At 39.8% G+C, this 23,982-nt stretch overlaps 1 protein-coding gene and 1 non-coding gene across 3 annotated transcripts in view; one reads left to right on the top strand and one right to left on the bottom strand.

Moving 5' to 3' along the window:
• Positions 1-2,258: 2,258 nt before the first annotated feature.
• The window catches only part of WDHD1 (WD repeat and HMG-box DNA binding protein 1), a 32,819-nt gene continuing 11,095 nt past the window's right edge, over positions 2,259-23,982 (bottom strand). For both annotated transcript variants that reach the window (XM_035551201.2, XM_035551202.2), the window contains exons 8-26: positions 23,047-23,139; positions 21,899-22,005; positions 18,807-18,942; positions 18,259-18,454; positions 17,851-18,041; positions 17,053-17,237; positions 15,645-15,886; positions 15,024-15,161; positions 14,196-14,352; positions 12,262-12,376; positions 10,771-10,902; positions 10,185-10,402; positions 8,318-8,448; positions 6,836-6,892; positions 5,955-5,998; positions 5,642-5,797; positions 5,173-5,330; positions 3,864-3,999; positions 2,259-3,298 (exon numbers count right to left, since the gene is read on the bottom strand). In XM_035551201.2, coding sequence (XP_035407094.1) covers positions 3,098-3,298; positions 3,864-3,999; positions 5,173-5,330; positions 5,642-5,797; positions 5,955-5,998; positions 6,836-6,892; positions 8,318-8,448; positions 10,185-10,402; positions 10,771-10,902; positions 12,262-12,376; positions 14,196-14,352; positions 15,024-15,161; positions 15,645-15,886; positions 17,053-17,237; positions 17,851-18,041; positions 18,259-18,454; positions 18,807-18,942; positions 21,899-22,005; positions 23,047-23,139 — 2,793 coding nt within the window. In that variant the 3' untranslated portion in view covers positions 2,259-3,097. The remainder of the gene's footprint in view (positions 3,299-3,863; positions 4,000-5,172; positions 5,331-5,641; positions 5,798-5,954; positions 5,999-6,835; positions 6,893-8,317; positions 8,449-10,184; positions 10,403-10,770; positions 10,903-12,261; positions 12,377-14,195; positions 14,353-15,023; positions 15,162-15,644; positions 15,887-17,052; positions 17,238-17,850; positions 18,042-18,258; positions 18,455-18,806; positions 18,943-21,898; positions 22,006-23,046; positions 23,140-23,982) is intronic.
• Positions 20,165-20,236, top strand: TRNAG-UCC (transfer RNA glycine (anticodon UCC)). Its single transcript has one exon. It is a non-coding gene; the product is annotated as a tRNA-Gly (tRNA).

The raw sequence follows: 23,982 nt of genomic DNA, 5'->3' as shown, positions 1-23,982 counted from the left end.
AGCTTGGCGTCTCTCCACCATTTTGCTGTTTTGCAGAGTGGAAAAAGGGACTGTAAGAAGGGCAGCTGTCTTCATCCCAAAGAAAAAAAAATCATTTTATATTATTCTTTCAAGCAAGTGCCAATAGCCCCCAGCTATCTTTCACAGCATCAGAAATCCAGCAGACAGAGGACAGGGCTCCCAAGCCCCATTCTCCAACAGAGCCCAGAGCCCAGACCTGCAGCAGTGCCGAATTTAACTGGGGCTACACGGGGCTCCTCCGAGCAGAGGAGGTAACAGTGGTGACACAGAGAAGCCCTACTTCTCTCCAGCAAGAGGCACAAAGTGACCAGAGCTAAGCACAGCTGTGACAGTCACAGCTCTAAGGGACGAGGTCGGGGGTCCCTTCTTCCACGCTACGCTGAGCCACCACCCCCAGGCACCCAGCTCTGAGTGGGGTAGGCAGCCCCCAGAGGGAAAATTCCAGCTCAGATGTGGGAAGCAGTTTTGCTGACTCTAAGCAGCTGCGTGGACAGCAGCGAGACCCAGACTATGACCCCCAGGCCGTGGACATTAGGTCTGATGAAACCCGCAAACATTATACAGCAGAAAATTCAGCCAGGAGAAAAGCAAACAGGAACTGGGGACTTGCAACTGGAGCCTGAATTCCTCCCAGTTATTCATCATTCCCACGAATTCATCCACTAAATCCAGGAGTCTCCCTTAGAACAGAACTTTGATGTGTTTGTTCAGAAGAGCGACGTGATTGCAAATACCCAGCTCTCTGAAACCATCCAGAAAACTCTTCTGGGAGTTAACTTTGGACGTTCCCTCCCTCCTACAGGAGTCTAAAAGGACTTGAGACGCTTTATGGGTCCAGTTGAACCTACCTGCTCCTGTTGTAGAGCGGGAGCTGTACGGGGTTTGTGTGTGTAGTTTGAATGTGGGGAGTGGTGGACAGACATGGTCCCAGTATCTGGATCTACAGAATGGCTTCATTCTGTTTCTCTTTCACTGGCAGCATCAGCACCTCCCTCCCTTCCCCAAAACAATGCTGCTGCATCAGAAGTCAGTCAGCATCCTGCTTCAGGATAAGTGAGGTCAAAATATTTCACTTACAGGATATATGCCCAGAAAATCCCAAAGTTATCAGTCTAAATATTCTGCTTTCCAAAAAGGGACAGTGATTTAAGAAGTTATTGAAGTTATTTTTTTTTAATCCTAATTTGGGACAATTCAGTATATTTATTAGCCAGTTCATCTCTTTTCTTACCTACCTGATTTTTTCAGTTTACCTCCTGATCCTGCAGTACAACTGACTTCAATGTCCTGAGGCTAAGATATAAACACCTTGCTCAACTACTTTATGTAGCCTTTATACGGGAGGCGAGGAGTTACTCAGCTTATTCACTCCAGAAGGGGACTTAATTTCTTTTTGTATTTCAGGTTGTTTAAAAGGACACCTGGCAGGTAGCTCAGCTTGAATGCTAAGAGAAGAACGGCCATCCATTCACACCCATCCCATCTCCCAGGACCATGATGATGACGCTTGAAGTTGTCATCACAACAACCTAGTCTAGCAGAAAGAAAATATTACACAGCTCACCAAGCCCACAGTGATTTTTTATCAGGATGTTTTCCTTATCAGTGCAATTCCTTTTGTCTTCAATAAAACCAAATGCAGAAATATGCTTTGCTGCCTAAAAACTTAATTCAGGACAGTCACTGATACTATCATTTCTTTCCAGTGATCGTAGACAACTGTTATAACGTGCTACAACTCTCCTCAATTTTCTGCAGCCTTAATAATCCCCCTCTGTACATTAACTATTACTCTCAGTCTACTCTCAGCATTAAACAGTAACATGTGGAACAATTATAAGAACAGCAGATGAAAAAGAAATTAAATTTACAGTCTTTAGATTTTTCTCTATATGTATTTATCACTCTGGTTGATGTCATGACCCCTATTTTCTACATACAGTGACAACAGGAGCGGTTTTTTCCAAAGTGACCTATAACAGCTGCTAAAAGAGTATAGCAGAACACCTCTGACGTTTACAAAAATCTCACCAGATCTTCAATCTATATATTTCAACGTTAAAAATGTGTTCTAAATGGAGAGTCATTTCCCTTTTCAGTAATAAAATGATGAGAAATGAAAAATGAAAAAAGGATGAAAGGGTTTGCAAAACCAGAAAAAAAAAAAATGGAGCTCTTCAGTCTAAGTTGTTATGCTAAGGAGTTATTTTACCTTATCACAAAAAAGGAAAGGGTTTTAAAATTTGAATTTGATTCAAATATATTTATTAGACTTACTGTCTCCTCTTCAGAGAAGGGTAAATATAACTGCCTTATGATTAGTGAGTAGAAGTCTGTTTACTTTAATTACAAAAATTGCCAAGGAAAGAAACACATTTTATTTTAAAAACAAACATTACATAAAATAATGCACACATTTTCAAGTTCTGAGAACTTTCTGGACCTCCTGAAGCACAGATTGGGAAAGCACGTTTGCACAGTCTGGAATGGTTTGTTTTTGCACGCCTGACACTCCTAATTCACCTTCGTTCCTACCTGTCCTGGTTTTCTGTCCCAGCCCATGTCAGACTGCTCAACAACAGTGCCACAGATGTTGAAGCTGCAGCTGACCAGCAGGAAGATGTTAAGCTGCCATCTTCCCCTCACTGTCATTTCTCTGAGTGCCTTTCTCTTACAAGAGTTTGCAGCAGGCAGGTACAGAAGCCACCACTTTGCTTCTCCATAACCAAAGGACGGCTTTTGTACATGGCATGTGACCCCAAAATGACTAAACTGGATTTAGCTTCAAATATTACGAGCATCAAGACACGTGGCTACACAAAACTGCAGACCTGTGCTTCAAGGTAACAGGTCCATTAGGATTAGTTCTGCTGTCCATCTTTACACTAGCAACTTGCAAAGACCTGGAGAGTGGATCCAAAGTTTCCCTAAATACTTGATAATAAAATACTTTCTAAAAATATGTGGAGCAAGGCACTCTCTTTTTGCTACTGCTCTTTGAGCACAGTGGCAAATTTCTGAAAACAGTAGATAGCTCTGCATTGAGAATGCGGATGCTGAGAAAGTACCACATTATTTAGCTTTGCTTGAATGCAAAAGCTGATAATCTGACATTTGTAGGTTGACCTGAAGTTTTTGGTTTTTTTGATAAATTCAAGTCCTCTGATTTTTGCTCCTGGCTCTTTTTTGCCTCATCTTCAGCAGCTGTGGGACGCTTTCGTTTTTTGTCTTCTGTTAAATCATTAACTGCTCTTCCTTTTGCTTTCTCAGTCCACACCTTTGAAGAAAGTACATCATTAAATAGAAAACTACATAGCAAGCCACACAATTCACTGATTTATTTAACACATTTTCTTTCTTTGATTATAAGGAGGTACTGGAATAATTCTTGTTAATAACTAACAGAGATTGCCAATCAAGTTGAGAACAATTTCCTCACTTTCTTCTTTCTGTAACTGCATTTCCCTTAAAAATTGTAATTCCTTTGAACCTGTATATAAAATTGAAGATCTTAATGGTCTTTCTGGACAAATAAGAAAGCCAAAAGGATTTAGAACCAAGCCCTAATTTTGTAATTTCTTCATTGATTACGTTTCTCACATGCCCCACTTTGGAAAAGCAGCTTTCTGCTTTTACTTATTATTCAGATGTCAATATGCTTTATATTTTCGCACATACACATTTTATATCACGGTCCAATTCAAAACTTAAGTCCCTGAAGATGAAGAACAGTGGAATTTAAAGAAAAAAAGCCCTACTTGGAAATAACCAAGGAATGTGGTGGTGGTGGTGAAAGAAAATAAATAAATTAAAAAAAAACCAATTAGAGAATGCTTTCTTACCATTCTTTCTTCTGATGACAGAACTCTAAATCGACTCATGCCTTCTTTTATAACTTCTGCTTCATTCAGGCCAGGATTATCTGTTAAAATGCTTGCTCTGTTCTCTTCTAGCCACATCTGGAATCCTGTCTTTGGTCTGAAACAAGCACAGAAAAAATCTCAGTTTATGAAGTTTAGAGGAAAACCATATGCCCCAAAATAACATTTCTGAACAACACCTGAGAGGGTTTTTTGTTCTTGAAAGAAAAGTCATATACAGTCAGCAGTTTATTTTCCCCTACTGCAGTATTCTTGCAGAATAGACTGACAAGGCAAGACTAAGTCAAGCACTTTTATTAAATCCATGATATATACGGAGATTATGCTTTGTCATTCTAAAACTGAAATGTTAATGATTCTCTTCCTTCCTGACAAGGTCTCATCAACCTAAAAATAGAGCACACATTAGCACGTTTCAACTAATCCTTTTCACAATTCTCCTTACCACTTGTTTTAGAAACTTATCTGTTAAGGTTAATGAAAAGAATACTAGCCCAAATGAATAATAATTACCTTCATCTTCCTCAGTTAAATTAAGTCTAAATGGAAAGTCATTATAATAATGCAAGTTTCATGAGGACTCGGATCATGGAAAATGTCTGCTTCAGAGGAATAATATATATTACAGTCTTAGCAAGGAAGATATATACTGCTTAAGTGCTACGAGTCTTCTGCTTTTTTTTCTTTTAAAAGTAAATAAATAAATAAATACAACAAAAAACACACCCAAACCAAAATTAAGCTTTAATACTTTAACATAACACACTTAGCTTTTAGACCTCTTCAGAGATTTGCTAGACACGTTTAAGGATTTCCTATACTTGCAACTGGTATAGCAGCATGGTTTCATTTATCGTTCAAAGGTCATTATCAGCTGCGTAACTATTACCAAGGCAAAAATAGTTGCTTATAGCCCCAAAATTAAATTATGCATTTCCTGTTTATTATTCACCAACACTCTATGTATTTGTCTCAGGCTGACACAAAACTTCCACTTTGAATAACACTGCCATGCATACCTGGAAAGACTTAATAAACAGAAAGTTCCTCCTGTGTTCTTTCACTGTGGTTGTAAGACGATTAGTATCAAACTGCCACAATACAAATACCAGTTTGCTAAAACTCCTGAAGTAAATTCACAAATGTGACAACTCGTGAGCTTACACTTTAATCTTGATCTTAAGCCACTTCGGCCAGTCAAGAAATAGTTTTTGGACTTGCTATTCGATCAAAATTGGAATATGGCATCAAGTGGCAAGTGCTCACTCGCCTTTTGTTTTCAGTGTTGTCCTGTGCAGTGACTTTGACTTCTGGGGACTCCCTTCCTGATTTTTCTTGTCTTTCTTCCACAGTTTTTTCTTGTCTTTCTTCCACTGCTTTTTCACTAGAGTTCGGTGTACGAGTCTGGAAGAAGGATGCTGCTGAAGCCTACAGAAATTGAGTTTAAAAAAAAAAAAAAAAAGAAGGTAAGACTGTCATTCAGTACAATAGATGTTTAGTTAACCCTACTTAAAATAAAAGCAAAAAAAAAAACAGCACAGAATGCAATTTCTACAACTGAAGCAATTTTTTTTCTTGCTGTTTTGTGTTTGTGTAAGTTTCTGCAGTATGCTTAAAAGAACCCTGCCATCTAAGATGCTTTACTCAATCGGCAGGGTTTCACACTTGATAAAAGCTGGTAAAATTCATTTTACTGTTCTTTGGTCACTGAAACAACATGAAAAGACTAGAAACATTACCTGCTTGGATTTTGGTTTGGGAATCAGAGGCTTTATGACTGGAGGGTTCTGCTTGTTTACAGCTCGACTGCTAGACGAAGTTTTCTTTGAGTATTTGCTCATATTGTCTAGAACACTCGCTGATGGGACCAGCGGGTCCTTTTTGTTAGATGACACCTAGCAAAACAGATAAACAAACATTTTACTTATTTTCTATCATAGTGCGCTCCTATGTCCCTCCAAGATTTCTCTTGTAGTTGTACTGTAACTTTACGTATAATAATCTGCTGTGACTTTCAGAGCACCGCAGTCAAACCAGCTCCAAAATTTTTACCTTAAAGGGATTCACTCGTCCTTGGCTGCTTGATGCAATTACAGCTTTTGAATAGAAAAGAAAAAAAAAGAATGTAAAATGTGTTTGTAGACAACCCCCCATGTCACAATACACACATTTTAGACGAGTAGATGAAACAACCTTAGCCTCGTTTCCAAAGAACAAGGCTAATTCCCATTTTTCGTATTTCAGCGTCTGTTAGTTCAAAAATCGAAGAGGATGACTAGGTCAGAGGCATCAACTATTCCACACCAAAGGAAAGAAGTTCTTGAACCACTTCAAAGTGGTTAGATGAAGAGATAGACATTTTATTAACCCCAAAAAGGTTATACGACACATCCTCAGCTATTGTTAGTCATCAGAAAAGCCATGCAGGACCAACAACTACAAATCCACAGGAACACCGATTACTTCCTCCATTCCCAAATCCATTTCCATTCCTATTGTTTTTGCTGGAGGGACGGCAAGAGGGTATTTTGCCTTGCCTGCTACAGCAGACCCCCAGTTCCATGGTAGGGTTTTTAACCCTGCCTTGTAAGTGCAGCTAATGAACGTATCTGTGATTAGTAAAACAAACTGATTGATCACTGTTCTATTTTTCCCCTGTCCCAAAGAATGCCAGGCAGATAACCGATTCAGCACTTGACACAAGTCAGGTAATCAGCAGGTAATGATGTTAAAGAACATCATTAGGTAAAGATGACATCAACAGGAATAAGAAACCTCTTAAAAACACAAAAACAATAATCAATACAAGTTACTGCTTGACAGCATTGTTACACACTGAATTTTAGTAGCAACGGTTGAACAGAAGATAAAAACAGGGGCAGATGTTGTGAAGTACAAAGTTCTTATCCTAGAATAAACACAGATTTACTCACCAGGCTTTGCAGTAGTCACCTCGGCTGAAGTGACTCCTTTGGAGAAAGGATTTGGCCCTTTGGAACAAAGAAAAAGGTACATATGTAAGTGCAATAAAATGTAATAGCATAACTTGTTAAAAACCAAAACCCTAAACCTAAACACAAGCAAATCATAGTAAACCAATTCATATCTTAAAGCATGAGTTTTCATTTTCAAATTGTACACACGCTTTTACAAAAACATCTGTCTTTTTTAACCAGGGTGTAACTTAAGAGTTGTATACTTGTTCCTTAAACCTAATTTTTAAATTAACAAAACCAAGTTTTTCCTGAAAGAGAGAAGCATGTTTTTTAAATAAATGTCTAACAATAAGAAATATCAAACTATAAAATGTGTAAGTGCTGTAAAATATAAATGTAGCAATACAGAAAGCAATAGTTCTGTTTTATAGGTAAAGCTATCTTTCCATCTTTCTTTTTCTTTCCCCCCCTTCCTTTGGAGGGAAGAAGATAACACACCTTATAAACCAAGTAAGATGAGAATAATCACTAAACTCGTTTTGCTTTTCTCCTCCACACCACCACTTAAAAGCCCAAACATGAAATTTTTCAGTATATGGAAACATACAAACGGATGGGAAAGATGAAGAGGTGAAGGGAGACAAAGCAAAGGGAAAAAAAAAAAAAAACAGCCTGCCTATGGTAATGACAGAAACATCAAAACAGTGCAGACTGCTTGACAACTCTCCTGCAAGAGGTAGAAGCCTAGCTGCTGAAGAGGGGAGTGCTCAGTGAACGACTTGTCTGTCAATTCATCTTCTGCAAGATTTGAACTGAAACCAAATAACAGCTTCGCAACGTGACCCAGTCCATTAGAAATGGTATCGGCAACAAAAAACCTCCCCATGGATCCCTTTAAACAGTTAAGTACAATGCTAAAACAAGGCGTGGCAGAGCAGACACACACTACACTTGTTATTGTGCTGTGACGACAGGTACGTGCTGGGCTATGGATCAGGTAGACACCACTATGCATCTCCCACAGGGAGTGCAGGGAACAGGACGCTGGCAGGCAGGCGTTTCTGTGCCACCCTGTTATGCCTGCTGCATGTTTTTTCATACATCAAAGCCAAGACAGCTCAGAAAATACCAGACCTGTTTTAACAAGGTAGCAGAAAACCTAGTCCATGCTACAGTTGCAGATTTTCAAAACTCGGTGAAAGAAATCGTATTATTTTCTACTCAAGTAAAGGGCTTCCAAGTCAAATCTCCTACACCTCCCCTGTAGGGCCCTTTGCCATGTGGTATGTCTGTCTTTCTTAAATTTCATGTCAAAAAATCAAAAACATACAGGAAACTCCCACTGCTTTCTTAATGCTCTATCCTGCTGAGTTACCCAAACTAAAAATTATCAGGGAATTTCCAGAATCCCTTATCACAAGTCTGTGAAAGACCCATCTAGATAACTTCCAGCCTATTCAAAGAATGTATTTTTCCTACTCTGTTTATGCACTTCTGGCGTTTCTTCTGCTTCCTCATATTCATCAGTTTCCTCAGCATCTTCCATTTCTTCATCCTGCTGAACGTTTCTGACTGGCAGACGACTCCGCTCTGTGCCAGAGTTGCTGTAACTAAATGGATGGAATTCATCAGAAAGGAAGTGGTGCTTTGAACTTCACCGCGTTCAGATAGAAAACTGGAACAAAAGAAGGCTAACTTACTAAACTAAGAAAAAAGAACAATAATGTTTGGCATTTACTTGCATTGTACCACTGATTACACTGTGATGATTACTAAATATAAAATAAAGTTTCATTAACCACTTCAGTTCACCCCGAAATACCACACACAGCCACTTAAAGTGGTGCTCAGGGAGTTTAAAGATAGACCACAGGTGACCGCAAAACTACCTGAAACTCACACCCAGCTAGAAGTGCAAGGACCATCCTTTAGACAGCTCTGAGCACAAGAGCAAACATTCCAACAGAGGCAGCAAGCTTTTGCCACCTTGTTCGGAGTGCACAACAACGGTAGGAACACTTTGCCACAAACGTAAATGCAAACAGCAGACATCTTCCAGCTCCATTGAAATCTGCATACCTCCGCTATCACGAGCAATACCAGGTTACTTTTCTGCATAAACAAATACACAGGTGATAACATGGATACATATTTCCAGTCTGAAGTTTAAGCAGCAAGCTTCAATGCTTAATCTCATTGTTCTCTAAATTCCCCAGTTATAGCACGTACATCTTTTGCATTTCCCCCATTCTTTGCTGATTGCTAAAATGTGTGCACCCGAAAGCAAAAGGTTCATTCCTCTCGACTAGAATGTCAGTATTAGATTCATCTGGCACTGAGAACAACATAGCGTTTGCAGTGTACTTCAGCCCTCAGAGTGGAAGTTGCAATCCCATGTCTACAACTGCAGCCATTCACGATCCAGAAGAACAGGGTAGACCATTTTAAAAGGATTTTTTCTTTGTGAAACAGCACATTTAAAACTAAGGGAAAGGCTACAGATAAGTCGCTCAACTTATCACTTCCTCTTGCCTTTAAAAAGTTACAAACTTCATACATAAAATTGCTATGGGAGGACGCTGCTTCTGATAAAACAGGACTTTTTTCTGCGTTATCAGACTGGTGGTTAGCTATTGGTTTCCTTACAGCTGTACTGTCCAGATGCTGAGCAAGAACACACAACTCTTCTGTATGATCTGTATTTAAAACAAAAATAAAGAGAAAGAAGAAGACACACATCTTCTGCCTCTTTTTGCTTTACAGACAGTACAGGCAAAGCAGATGCAGGTGAGAGAGGAAAGGTAGAGAGCACAGATACAGAGAAAAGAATGCACAGAAAACCTGTAATAGTTCAGTAGTTTGGAAGGGCTGGGATTAGAGACAGGGGAATAAGATCTACTGGGATAAACTGAGATGGCATATTGAAAGAGGGGAGGGCTGGAGAAAGGTAAAAGGATTTTAAGAAGGGTGTAGAAATGGAGCAGAGACGGAGGCAAAGAGAAAAAAATAGGTTGGAGACAAAAAACTAATCCAACAAAAGCAGAGCAACTTGGTATCAAGTCCACTTTGCCTCTGAAGCCATTGTACACAGACATGCAGTAAGCAAGCAGTGGAGACACTCTGTGTCAGTACCCTCCTGCTAATTTCTAATTAGTCCTCACAAGATGTCACCAAGAGCTTACCATTTTATATATGCATTTTATGAGTAGAGCAGTACAAACTAGTACTTCCTAACAAACACATTACAAATTACAGTCCAGAAGAGCAAAAGCGCATCAATTGGGATAAAACATTAATAAATCGGTAAAAACATTCCCAGGTTTTTAATCTCAGAAATTTGTCTTACCCAGCATTCAGATGATTTCGGAAATCCTCTTCCTCCTCTTCTTCTTCCAGTGCTGTTGCCAATTCACTTGCTTTCTCTACAGCCATTTCGCTAAGCCGCTGGGCTAAATTTAGTCTTCGAGAGCGAGAAGCATACTTGATCGCTAAATTCACAACGTTTTGTGTCATGAGGTCAGCAAGTTCCACACAACGAAATTCACGCTCCAGTTTACAAGAAAGCTGAAAGGAGAAAAGCCTTGAGAGTTACACACTTCACTTATACAGCTCTCTGAAGACTCTAGGACCAGAATATTATGGTTTTTTTGTGTGTGTACTGAATGAATAAAGACAAATCACCAACAATTATGAACTGCATAGCAAAGAAAAAGCTGTGTTTTTTTTGGTTTTGTTTTGTTTTGTTTTTGGTAAGAACCCTTCACATTGATAAGTACTAACATTAACTGCTATCCACCTCTTATTGTAACTGAAAAGGTACCTGATAACCAGCCACATTTCTGCGAAGAGCAATCACATCTAAATTTGCATCAAATGCTATCTACTCAAAATAAAGTCTTGGGCATTCTGTTTTTTAAGGTATTTGTACTTACAGCAAACAATTTCATTAGAAGTTCTTGCTGCTCTTTCACTGACTGACTTGTAGCATTTTCATCAACTTCATAGCCATTTTTTGACAGGTAATCCACGTGGTTGTGAAAAACAATGGAACGCCAGTATTGTTCCTGAAAATGGGAGAAAGACGCATGCTGGAGGTCAGAGGGAGGGTGAAAAAAACAAAAAGCTCTCACCTCTATACCTAATAATTTACAAAGCATTTTATCAACTCATTCTTAAACGTTCCTTTCATTTTATAATGACGGGTGAGTGGCAGACAATTCTCTTTAAACACCAATGCCTAGTGAGGAAAAATAGACCACGCTAACATACAAACCCATCCCAACAGTCATCCTCTCTTTAAATTGCATTTCTATAGAACAAATTGAATATTTTAGCTTATAATTTCTGTTCCAGAGAGAAATGGAAATATTCCACAACAACTCTGTAACTGCAGGAGTAACATTTGCGAGACAGGTAAACAGAAAATATAACTGATGTTGTTCAAGGAAATACTAGTATGGCCATTAGACCAGACGAGCTCTGTGGCAAAGTAACTTACTCAAAACCAGTGTATTTTCATCAGAACTATTAGGAATCATCTGTTTCTTTATAAGCACAATCTACATAGAAGTACATATTCCCTCTGGGTAAATGAACAGTTCCTGATTTGGAAAGGACAGGAAAAAAAAAGGATAAAACAAACAAACAAAATAGTCCATCAAGTAAACAAAGAAAACAACTTTGAAAGGAGTGAGAATGAGTTCATAAAAAAGCATAAGGTATTTGTTATTGAAAATTTTTCCTCCACGCTTGTATCAAGGAGAATAAATTTCGAATAGCATTAAACAGACTCTGAGGCTGAGGTTAGAATTTTATGTTCATTTCTATTTTGTACACTACAGCTGAACCCCACATTAAAAAAATTAGACTAATAAAATTTGAAAAAGAGATAACAGTTTTCTGGATATTCTTCGCACATACATCTTCAATTAGACTCTGCCTTAAGAAAATATGAAGGCCTATGTTTTCAGAATGATTATTGGGAATACTTAAAACGTCTTTCAAAAAACATCTTCCAGAAATAGGACTGTGCCTAAAAAAAAATAAAATAGGCATCTTCAAGGGGATCTCAAATTGAATCCCCAAACCCGGCACTTCCTCAAATATTAGGCCACTTCCAACTTTTTAAACAAACAAACCAGAGAGAAATTTGATTGCTTAGAAAGAGATTATGTGTAAATATAAACCTTGTGTCAACTCTAACAACTTTATTTTGTATTCTTCTAGAATCAGTTGGGAAGCAAACCAAACTGAAAGGGCTATACCCAAATAACCCCTGAACCCAAATAACCTCCTTAGCCAGGTGCCTTACTCAGAGTTTGCACTACCCTCTTCATAGTAGAGATGATTAATAGGAATCTTATATAATCCCTACTATGAGGATGTCTAAGACTATCAGCTGTGGACTCAACATCATTCCATACCTCCATCTGTCCCTTTTCTGTTGTAACTTGACAGTAAGGAAGCGTAAAAGGTAATATTGCTACGGCAGGACGTGGGAGGGTAGGAGGGAATCGGGCTCCTTTGCAGGGAATACACCTGTCCAGAGGAAACAACAAAAAAAACACACACAGTCCTCATCAGCTACAGAGTCACCAGTTGTTCTACATCTAAATCATGTCTCCTAAGAAGCAAGATACTTTAAGAGGATTTGTTCTTTAAAAAGTAGTAATTAAATTACTGACTTAAGTATAGCAATATATTAGATTGTATTATAAAGGGTTATTTTTATATCGCAACCAATAAAAGACTTTAAAACCAGCAGGCACACGCTGCTCTTGTTCACACCAGAAACTCCAAACATGGCACGTAACAGGCACAGATCTCTATCTCACACAACACACTGTTTAACAGCAATTACAAAATGGAAATGAAGTTTATTAAATTCAGAAACTACTGAAAAACTGAAGGCCACTGGAGAAACAGCAGGCACATCTACCATTTATTCTGACGGGGGTTTTGGACTTCATGAGAACAGTGCTGCGTCCAGGCACACAGAGGGGGGAAAGCTGCACATACACATACTAAAAACACAGTCTGTTTCATTAAACTACTACTCTGGTAACAATCACTAAAGCAAAACGTTGGGGAAGAGCTGTATTTCCAGCAGCACCAATGAGCACTGACAAAAATGCCTCTTTTTATAGCTTTAAGCTAGTGTTTCAAACACTAGGGAAAAAAAAAAAACAGGAAGCGTTAGTGTTCTGTGTTGATTACGGCATATGGTGTTTCTACAATAACCCTCCCCCTTCTTATCTTCAATATGCTAGTGGCTTTGAATAAAATGCTCTTTGCAATTCTGAGAGCAGTGTTGTCTTTCTTGGAGTAGAAGTGGGGGGGGGGAAATCAAGATGACTGACTCACAGTTGATCATCCCATCAATGTGACGTGTCCTGCGCATTTTTGGTGAATTTTTGAAAGGCCAACATACTTAATATTTTGGAGGGAAAAAACGGACAGTTAATTGATATTTACTTGTGATATCAAAGCATTTTCTTTACTGCATAAAACAGAGGATTTCAAAAAGTGTCACATGAATATAAATAAAATGCAGTCTCCCACCAACACCCAAAATTGTGCATGATTAGCAAAGTAAGAGAGCCCAAATGTCTATAAAATGTAAGCTGACAGCTTCTGAGCTGCTAGGAAAAGGACACATATCACTGAATAAAGAAGACTACAAACAAAGCTTAGCAACTAAACTCCTATGATGCTTGTTACAGGTAAGAGGAATAAAGTTATTTAGACATCATCATGGTCCCATTTTGAAGTAATGGCTCACTCTCGGCTAAATATTTATTTGAACACATCAGCACTTTTACAAAATTGTTCTTCATGGCCACAGCATAAATACTAATATAATATCAGATTTTTCTTATTTATCTGTGCCTAGTGATGTAGATTAGTCACAGGACTGTAGTCTTCTCAAATGGGCAGAAGGAAAAAGCGTATGTAGGAAAAAAAACCTAGAAACTTAAGAAATACATATATACCAACAACAGAGGCAGAATCCTAACAGCAACTGTAAGTTTTTAGTAGCATTCTCTAGCAAAGTGCAGTCCTTTGAATCTGCCTGCATCAGAGATGTGTGATTTCATAATAAAAAGTGCTCATGCCTGTTAGCCAAGGCAAAAAGCCAGTATTAGTCTGTTACACGTTATAAAACCAATGAGTTTATTCAGAACAAATTGACTAACGAAACATCCATGCAGAATTGCATTCATGAACTAGATCAACCACCATGCACATTTACTAGCTACCTGCTTTAGTAATAGTTGTTTCCAGTTTCTCTTACTATGAGGTGTTCTATAAATTACGAGCACGACAAAAGAAGCACTTCTTTTGTGGAACAGCTGACCTGAGCTGCTGGGGGTTTTCGTGGATGCCCACGACCCAGTAATGATCAGATTTTCCTTTGCAATGCTCTCTTGTGTTACACACTGGAATCCAAGTATTCCCAAGTCTTCGGTTCAACATCCGCACAATTCCCTCAGAATCCACGTAACAGGGGGTACCTGTTGGGTACAAATGTAGACAACTGTTCTCGCGGGCAACTAATTATGACGTGAGTAAGTTTGAACTGGTGGATACTGCTGGGAAATGACGTTTTACATAACTCAAAGACAATAACCCAGACAGTACAACCTAACTGGGAAAAACGAGTTTCCTTAGAAAGATGCGCCACCTTCTGACAGCCAATACTACTGCTACTGATTCACATTCAAATTTAAGACTTTAAAACATTTTATGAACTCAAATTTCTGTTACTTGGGTAGATCCCAAAGAACGTTAGCCATTTTACAATTACTTTTTTCTAGTTATTATACAAACTCCTCCCAACCTACCAACTTTTCTGTGGGGACTTCTGCTGAGATAGTTATGTTGAACATGCCAATTATGATGCACTTATGCAGTTCATTTCTTTTTGCTGAGCAGTGCAAATGATCCGGAAATTTAATTCTGGTAATACTCAAGTGTATTCTACTCATAGTGGAAACTTATTAAAGATTTCTTATAAATATTCATAAGCAACAGAAAAACAATTTTGTTTAGCATTGAGGAGATTTAGGGGGCAGGGAGGGGAAATCTAGGTCCCAGAATTGCCTTTACGAAGGGGGCGTTAGCTATCCAACCCCCCCTCCAAAAATCACCTAATATCATCAATATTTCTCAATGTTATTCATACCTTCTGCTGAGAATCCAACCCATGTCAAATAGGACTTCTTTGTAAGAGAAAGAGGGTCTCCATGCAAAACTTGCTTTTTCTTTTTTCCTAGCTCCATCAGCTGTACTCCAAGGCATTGGTCCCCATCAAACCCGGTACCTAGGATGAAGTTGTTCAATGACTATGTCAAAAAGCAAAGAATTGTCTTGTCTCTTGGCTAAATTTAAATAAGTTTTGAATCAATAATTAATTCTAAGGCAGCATTATTCATGAATACAACTATCAGACAAGCGACTATCTGTCATTTTGGACATACGAAGCATGCATAACAAAGTAGTTCCTTAATTTCCTCTAGTAGTTCATTCTGGCATATCTGAAACCTAAATTTAATCTATTTATGCTACTGTTACAAAATTCTCCTCTTCCCCACAAATTAATCTAGGCATCCCGATATAAAACATAGGCTTTGCTGCCAGATTCCAAAAAGTTATAGGTTGTGACAGTAAAAGTGTCACCAAGAAGACAAGAAGGAAAAGTAAGACTATTCTGGTGATTATGCACAAATTAACCAGTATTTGAAGCCAGTAACAGACAAAGACTGAACAAAAGCACAGTTCAAAATAGACAGAAGGGAGAAAATACCTCTGTGATAAATAACCATCAGCTGCTCTCCATGTCCTGCCATGGACACCACAGGACCCGGGAGACTGAAGATCTCTTTCTGAACTCCTCCAGCTGTGAACAGACGAACCAGCAAGGCACTAGTGGCACAAGCAGCCCAGCCCTGACCTAGACAGATAGCCTCAATATCTTCGTCCTTTGGCATATCTACCGTCCACTCCTTGTTTGTATCCCATGAGCTAAAATGAATGCAGTGGAGCTTGCTAAAAAAGATACAAAGAACAGCAGTGAAGCATCACAAGAAGAAAAACACAATATCTGAAAATATATCATGCATTTCAACTACACGAATATATTGTGTTTCTATCAGAGACCTAGAATCTGTGCCTGTCATAGGAACTGCGTCATCCTACAGATTACGAGTGGTCGTTTGCAAAGCTGTTATGTTATTATTCAAGAACTGAAGAGCCTGCTCAGTCTCCAGCACCACAGATTTACAGCCTCTAAAGCATGAAGCAGAGAGGCTTCAGAGGTCTGAGTGGCGATTTTTAGATGGAAACAGATAAGCATCTTGCTTAATTAATGTTGCAAGAACTGAAGGTGTTCAGTACCCCTGACAATCAGGTCTGATTATAAGTCTGTCACATTGTGATATCTTTCAGGAGCAAAAGATTAGGAACTTGGATTCTGCAATCTTAATGATCGAAAATTGTCTGCAACCAATTTACAGACACCACAGCTTTTAATAGATAACTCAGATGTTTACCTCATTTAGGAAAGAAAAAAAAGAAATTTTCAGAGTCAGACAACCAATACATAGAAATAATACTCCTACAGGTAAAGTTTGCTTTTCAAGTTATTATAGTGTTGTATGTGCCAGAATGGCAGAAAGTTCTTCCTTCAACACATTTCCACAAAAACAAACAAACAAACAAAAAAAAACACACAATATCGTTCTTAAATACAAGAGCAGAGTAGTCCTGCTGCTTGAAGTTTTCTACTATAGTTTCCTGAACTTGTGTTCTTCACATGATAATTCTTCAGGTAGCTCCAAACACCTTTCCATAGCAACAGCGTGAAAAGAAGTAGCAGAGCCCTTATGATTTATCTTTGGTCTGAGCTGACTGAAGGACTATTGTTCATGTTTACAATTTCCTTTGAGCTAGCAATGCATGAACTTCCTAGTATATACACTTGAAAAAAAGGATTTAGAGAAAAACCTCAGGAAACAAAATACATCCTTCAATACTTTGAAGTCTACAAGTAAGTGGGTATGAAAAATCCTCCTCAAAAGTGGTCCCATAAATAAAAAAGCAAGATCAAAAGCCAAAAATATCCCAAAAAAAAAAAGTGATAAAAGCTGAAATATATGGAACATGCTAAGTGTAATTCCATACTATGGGTTTGACAGAGCAAAGCCGTGACTTACCTTGCAAGTTCCTCTGTGCTTTCACAGGCTAGCAAAATAGCTTCAGTGGAGAGGTCAGCCATGGTGTGATTCAGAGAGTTGGGCAGGTGTGTTGCATGGTGTATGGAGGTATCATGAAATTCGATATCTATAGCATTGTCCTGCTCATCATTGTAACAGCGAATGATGCCAACAGAATTCCAGACCTATTAGAAATAAATAAAAATCACAATAATAAAAATCAAGCATATTGACTGCCCTAGAACAGCCTCCTATAACCTCCTCTATCAGAAACAACAACAGGGGAGAGATTGGAGGAAGACTGAAGACTTGCAGAGTCAGGACTGGTAGTTTCTAAAACAGCTGAATTAGGCTCAGAATAATTTTGTTCTCATTGCTTAACCAAATTTCTCCTTGCAAAATTAATCATTAACAACTTGCAGTTATAAAGAAATAATGGGTGATGGACGGAAAACTCCTAAAAGGACAAAAGTATCCACAAGTTCCAAGCTGAAAAGGAATTTCAAAACAGACTTGTTCAACTTCAATAACACAGGTACAAACTGCATTGCTTACTTTAGTCTTGAACCAAATATTTATTTCTACATCAAAAGCAACCTAAATGTATGGCATAAAATTATGCTGTCTGCATTAGCACAAAGCTACTTTTCACCATTTAGTTCACGCTGTGAAGTATTAAAAAAAAAAAAGAAACACCAGACACATGCAGCTGGAAACGATTAGATTAAGACCCAGCAAAACCAGGACAATATTAACAAAGCAACTACATCTATGTGGCAGCACAGCCATGAGATTTACCATGAAACGATGCATGAGATGTGCAGGAGTGGAGCCAGGCTGGAATGGCTTTTGCCTGGGGGTTGGCAATGGCCCATCATAGAAATGCTGTTGTGTAGATGATGCTGGCAAAGCTGGAAAGCCACCAGTCTGATCATCATCGTCATCATCCTTTTCAAGAAGACTGCAATTAGCTTTTATCATCCCAATATCTAAAAGTTTAAAATACAAAAATACATTTCTGTATTACATCTTCCAAGTATTATGGCAGAAAATAGGTTAAAAAAAAACCCACAAAATTAAGCCAGTGAAGACTTGTCCAGAAAAATAAGACAGAATACATTTGAGCAGGGGATGCCAAGAGAGGATGCTACGAGTCTGTCCCAATAACAGCACTCTAGAGCTCTGGAAAATTAGTTCGTTCTGTACCTAATGAGTTGTCATCGTCATCAAGCATTGCCCGTCTTGGATGGCTTGCAGTTGGCATAAGGTCATCATCATCACCGTGATCTTCATTAGCTCCAGTGGCTGGGGAAGAGGGTGGTTCGATCGCATCTCCATTTAAATAGTCGTCATCGTCTCCATCAAAGAGATCATTGTAGTCTTTTGCCGCTGTACTGGCCACCTAGAACCATGTTAACAATTATCACTATTTTTTTTCATTTAGCAACTATCAATTATTGTTATTAATTATAATTGTTATTTAATGCTGGTAATTCCTTCCAGTACCTAAAGGGGGCCTACAAGAAAGCTGGAGAGGGACTCATTGGGGAGTGTAGTGATAGGACAAGGGGTGATGGCTTTTCAACTAAAAAAGGGGAAGTTCAGGTTAGATATGAGGAAGAAATTCTTCACGCTGAGGATGGAGAGGCCCTGGCGCAGGCCGCCCAGAGGAGCTGTGGCTGCCCCATCCCTGGCAGTGCCCAAGGCCAGGCTGGATGACTTAAATAATCACGGTAACAATTGGTACTAATTACCTTGTCATTTGGTTTCTTTCCATCACCGATATCTTCCAACAACCCCAGATTTCCTTCAGTATCTGTATAAGCTATTTGCCCATACTTGGGGTGCCATGCCAGTCCACAAATTGAGTAATTTTTCTCATGTTTTGTCCTAAAAAGAGCATGAAAATATTGGAATTAAGCTTCTCAGGGCAGAAGCATTATTGTAAGCAGTGGTAATACTTACTGGTATTAGAAAACAACGTAATAAAATACATAACATAAAATAATTCATAAGTTAAACTTCAGCATAAATAACTACTATAAAAAACACAGCAGGCCTTACTTTTCTATGGAGGAAATTATTTAAGCTTTAGAATCAATCAGAATCATACTCATAAAAGAGCTCCTGATAGATGTAGAAAAGACAAAGTAATTCCCCAGCAGCCATACATTCCAGAACCACCCAGCTATAAAACGAACACTCAGCTGTTTCTCTCGCACCAAACCGATGAGCTAGTCCTCTATCTTCTCCCCGCTTTATTCTCACAAAACAACCCTGCCATGAATCATTTACACGGTCTGTCTAATTCCTAACGCATGCATTAGAGTAACAATCATGTTTCTTACTCAAGATACTCAGTCACTAAAAGCCTCCCTTCTGTTCCTCCCTTTAGCTAACCGAGCTGAAGTGCCACTTGGCCCTTTTTTTTTGCCCATAGGTGAGGACGGCTGACTCACTGACGTGTCAGTATTCCCCACGCCCTTTAGAAGATGCCTCTTACAGCCAACGATCCTGGCGTTTGTAACCTGAGGAAAGATTTATTTCCATCAAAACTATCCTTTAATCAATCAGAAAACATATTCCCATTGCACACAGAAAACTAGACCACAGAATTTGAGCACAAACCCATATTCACGTCCATCCCCCGTCCTATTTCTAAGGACGTAATGTTTCCAGATTCTTTTAGCTGTGCAGAAAGGAAAGCAATACATCGTATGAATCAGAACGTATTTCTGTGCGTACCAGATACGGTGGGGGAAGGCAAAGCAATGCCACGTTTCTGCCTGACAGTTACACTCTCCTGGCAGCTGCTTCCTGGTAGAACGCAGGAATGATGTGGCAGCCCTCGAATTCCCGTCCGCCCGTGAACTGAGGCATTAGTGTACCTCACCCAGGTTGCACAAGGCAACCTCCTCCTGCTCCCTTGCTCGAGTCTAGACCGAACAGTGGCCCTGCGTTACAGCGTTGCCCCGACCTGCCAAACCCTTCTGATGTGCACTCGCTTGCGTTCCCTCTCCCGACACGCTCGCAGCGACCACCTCTGGGGCCAGCAGAGTGGGATTGCTCAGCCTGAGCTCTCAGGCGCTGTCTCCTGCAGCTCCACCAGCCAGCGTTGGTGGTATAGTGGTGAGCATAGCTGCCTTCCAAGCAGTTGACCCGGGTTCGATTCCCGGCCAACGCAGTTACATTTTGGGCCCTGGGACCTCTGGAACCCCGAGCGTAGCCTCCCAGCCGGCTCCGGACTTGGGGGGGGGGTTTGTGGCTCCAGCTGGAGGCACCCTAACTTTATGGGGCCCGACGGGATTCGTCCCAGGGTGCTCAGAGCTGGCTGAGGTCATCTCGAGATCTCTCTCGATTATTTTTCGATGGTCTTGGCAATATTGAGAGGTCCTCGTCCACTGGAAGCTGGCAAACGTTGCCCCAGTTTTCAAGAAAGGAAAGAAAGGAGACCCTGGTAAGTACAGGCTGTCAGCCTCGTTTCAGTGCCTGGTAAAATCATGGAGATTATTCTGGGATTACTGAAAAACATTTGAAAGACAACCCAGTCATTGGTCATCCCAACACGGGTCAACAAGAAGAAAGTCCTGCTTAACGAACGTAATTTCACCTAGTTGACCAAGAGAAGCCAGTAGACGTGATCTTTTTGGATTTTAGCAACGCTTCTGATACTGTCTCTCATCGTACATTCTGGACAAAATGCCCAGCACACAGTTAGACAAAAACATAATGCGATGGGTGAACAATTGGCTGATGGGTCAGGCTCAAAGGGTTAGAGCAAAAAGAGCTACATCAGGCTGGTGGCCAGTCACTGGTGGGGTAAATTAAGAGGAGCTGTTAACTCCCTTGATGATAGAGAGGCTTTGCAGAGAAATCTTGACAAATTAGAAGGCTGGGCAATCACCAACCACATGAAGTTTAACAAGAGCAAGTGCCGGATTCTGAGCCTGGGACAGGGCAACCCTGGCTGTACGTACAGACTGGGGGACAAGAGGCTGGAGAGCAGCCCTGTGGAAAGGGATCTGGGGATTTTGGTCAACAGCAAGCTGAATATGAGTCAGCAGTGCGCCCTAGCAGCCAAAAGAGCCAACTGTATCCTGGGGTACATCAAGCACGACATTGGTAACTGGCTGAGGGGAGTGACTGTCCCACTCTGCTCTGTGCTAGTGTGGCCTCACCTTGAGAGCTGTGTGCAGTTTTAGGTGCCACAGCATAAAAGGGAAATAACAAGCGTCCAAAGAAGAGCTACAAAGATGGGGAAAGGTCTGGAGGACAAGACGTATGAGGAGAGGCTGAGGTCCCTTGGTTTGTTCAGCCCAGAGCAGAGCAGGCCCAGGGGAGGCCTCATGGCGGCCTGCAGCTCCCTCATGAGGGGAGCAGAGGGGCAGGCGCTGAGCTCTGCTCTCTGGGGACAGCGACAGGACCCGAGGGAACGGCATGGGGCTGGGACAGGGGAGGGTCAGGCTGGGGGTCAGGGAAAGGTTCTGCACCCAGAGGTGGTCGGGCCCTGGGACAGGCTGCCCAGGACAGTGGGCACAGCACCAACCATGCCAGAAACCAAGAAGGGTTTGTACCATGCTGTTAGAAACATGGTTTTGCTTTTGGGTGGCCCTGTGTGGAGCCAGGAGCTGAACTTGATGATCCTTGTCAGTCCCTTCCAACTCAGGATATTCTATGATATTCAGTGGAACTTTAGCTAAAAGCTTACAGATTTACCCTGTAAACCTCACCAAGACTTTTCAATAAATAGAGTTCTATATTTGCACAAATAAGTTTTGCAGAAGAGATAAAATTCTATTTCAAGAAGCAGCATATATTTAGGGAATTATGGAACAGCACTACATACCTCTCTATGCACTCCCGGGTTTCCACCTTCCACACCACTATACTCCCATCCACACTTCCAGCTACCAGGTACTGCCCACAAGGAGACCAGGCCACAACGTTCAAGGGCTAGGGAACAAGAAAATTTAGATAAAAAGAAGTATTACCAATCCATACACAGCACTCATATCCTGAAGTGTAAAGCAGACACTCTGGAAGGAAAAAATCTTAATCTTTAGCAAACCACATCTAGACCACAAAGCACATACTAGAGCTGGCTGCAGGTAGTTCCCAGCAAAACTGTTCCTTAAAGATAGCACACCTATTTTTCTTCTAGGATATTTACCTTCTGTCACTAAAGGCTGCCATGAGGACAAACAAAACCTAATTCTAGACATGTACACAGAAAGAGCATATTTTGCAAACTTGGCACTGAACAAAGCTTTTTTTTTTTTTAAGCTTAATTAATACAGCTTCAAAAATCAAAATCAAAGACTGCATTCTGTATCTTGTTAATGTTCCAGTTGTTACATATTCCAGTATACTTTCAAGTCAGTGAAAAGTATTAACACACAGACTCTACACACCTAACAATTATGCTAGGAACGTTTTCTTTCACCCACAAGTTTCCAAATAGATCATGAGGTCAAAAGCAAGAAGATGGCACAGTTAAGGCTATCGTGTAGCTAAATTTCAAGTTAATAAAATACTGTGAACAAATGGTATCTCTACTGTGTAAAGAAGTACTCTTGAGATTTTCCCCAAAATACTATGCATTTAGAACAATTTGTGAAAACAGATATTCTTCTGCTTCACTCAGTGACCCACCGGTTGGCTTTAGAGACCTGGTGGGTCTCTAAAATAAAATATAAAATAAAAATATAAAATAAAAATATAAAATAAAAATATAAAATAAAAATATAAAATAAAAATATAAAATAAAACAAGGAAAATAGGGGAACCAGAGCCAGGTACATGTTTGACGCTCATCTGGTATCTCTTGCTTTGGTTTCCAACATGAAGTAACAGGATCAGAAACGAAAGTGTAACCAGTCATTACCAAGAGGAGGGTAACAGACAGAATAGAACCGTACTGTCCAGAAGATAATTTCTAGCAGAATAACATTTTAACTATGGAAGATTTAGTAAGCAGCTTGTTTGTGTACCTACCTGCGCGATGGAAGTATCTGATAGATCAAATTGATGATCCCAGGTTTCTCTTCTGTATAGCTTAACAACCTTGTCTACAGGAATTGCCAGCAACTGTTCCAAGGAGACAAGATTTAGGCAATTTAGAACAAGTTATCTTCCAAGCAAAACATTCAAAGATCTAGCATAGCTCCTTCATTCCAAAGTATCACACTTGTGGCTGTCTAAGTATTTAACAGTTCTCTTAGCATCCTAGCAGTGCCAACTGAGAAAGAAAAGAACGCTACAGAAGTAATCTTGAATTACAAGGTTCTTCAATGCTTTCCATATGCAACACAGCAAATAATGGCTGTTTTCATTTCGATCTTCATTTCTTCCTGGCAGAAAACAGACGATAATGACAGCTGCAACATAAGGTTAAAAGTTCTTATTCATGAAACAGCTAACAAACACGCATAAATAGTTTTCAATGTTCTGAGCACAAGACTTATGTTCTTCCTTTTCCTCCCTCCCCAAACCTCTTTTGATCAGGTCACAATTTCTCTATAAATCTTACCTGAATAGCTGACTCCTGAAATACCTCATTTCATATTTCACAAACCTACACAACGTTACTGCCTGTTTACTTCTCGGGATTTGGGTGTGATTTTCTTTTTATTTGTTTGGTCTTCTGTTTTTATGATTTCTAATAACCTGCTTTATAATAGATGCAAGGCAGCTTCCTACATTTCACGTGTGCACACACATACAAAGAAATAGAGATTATCCAAGTCAAAACTGTGAGAAAACACTGGAAAATACTCTTTAGACCCTGCACACTAGAATGTCAATAGTTTGGCAGAACCTATTCATCCTTTGTTATTCCAGCCAACAGGCGAGGACAGAAGCCACAAAGCAATTTTTCCCCAAACGGCCAACTCTTGCTCAATTCCCTGCCCTTTACTTCGAGTATGGTGC

Source organism: Cygnus atratus, chromosome 5 (genome assembly GCF_013377495.2).
Source record: "Cygnus atratus isolate AKBS03 ecotype Queensland, Australia chromosome 5, CAtr_DNAZoo_HiC_assembly, whole genome shotgun sequence".
NCBI classification, from domain to species: domain Eukaryota; kingdom Metazoa; phylum Chordata; class Aves; order Anseriformes; family Anatidae; genus Cygnus; species Cygnus atratus.
The sequence above is the reverse complement of the archived record's forward strand: the minus strand, read 5'-3'. Positions and strand labels throughout refer to the sequence as shown.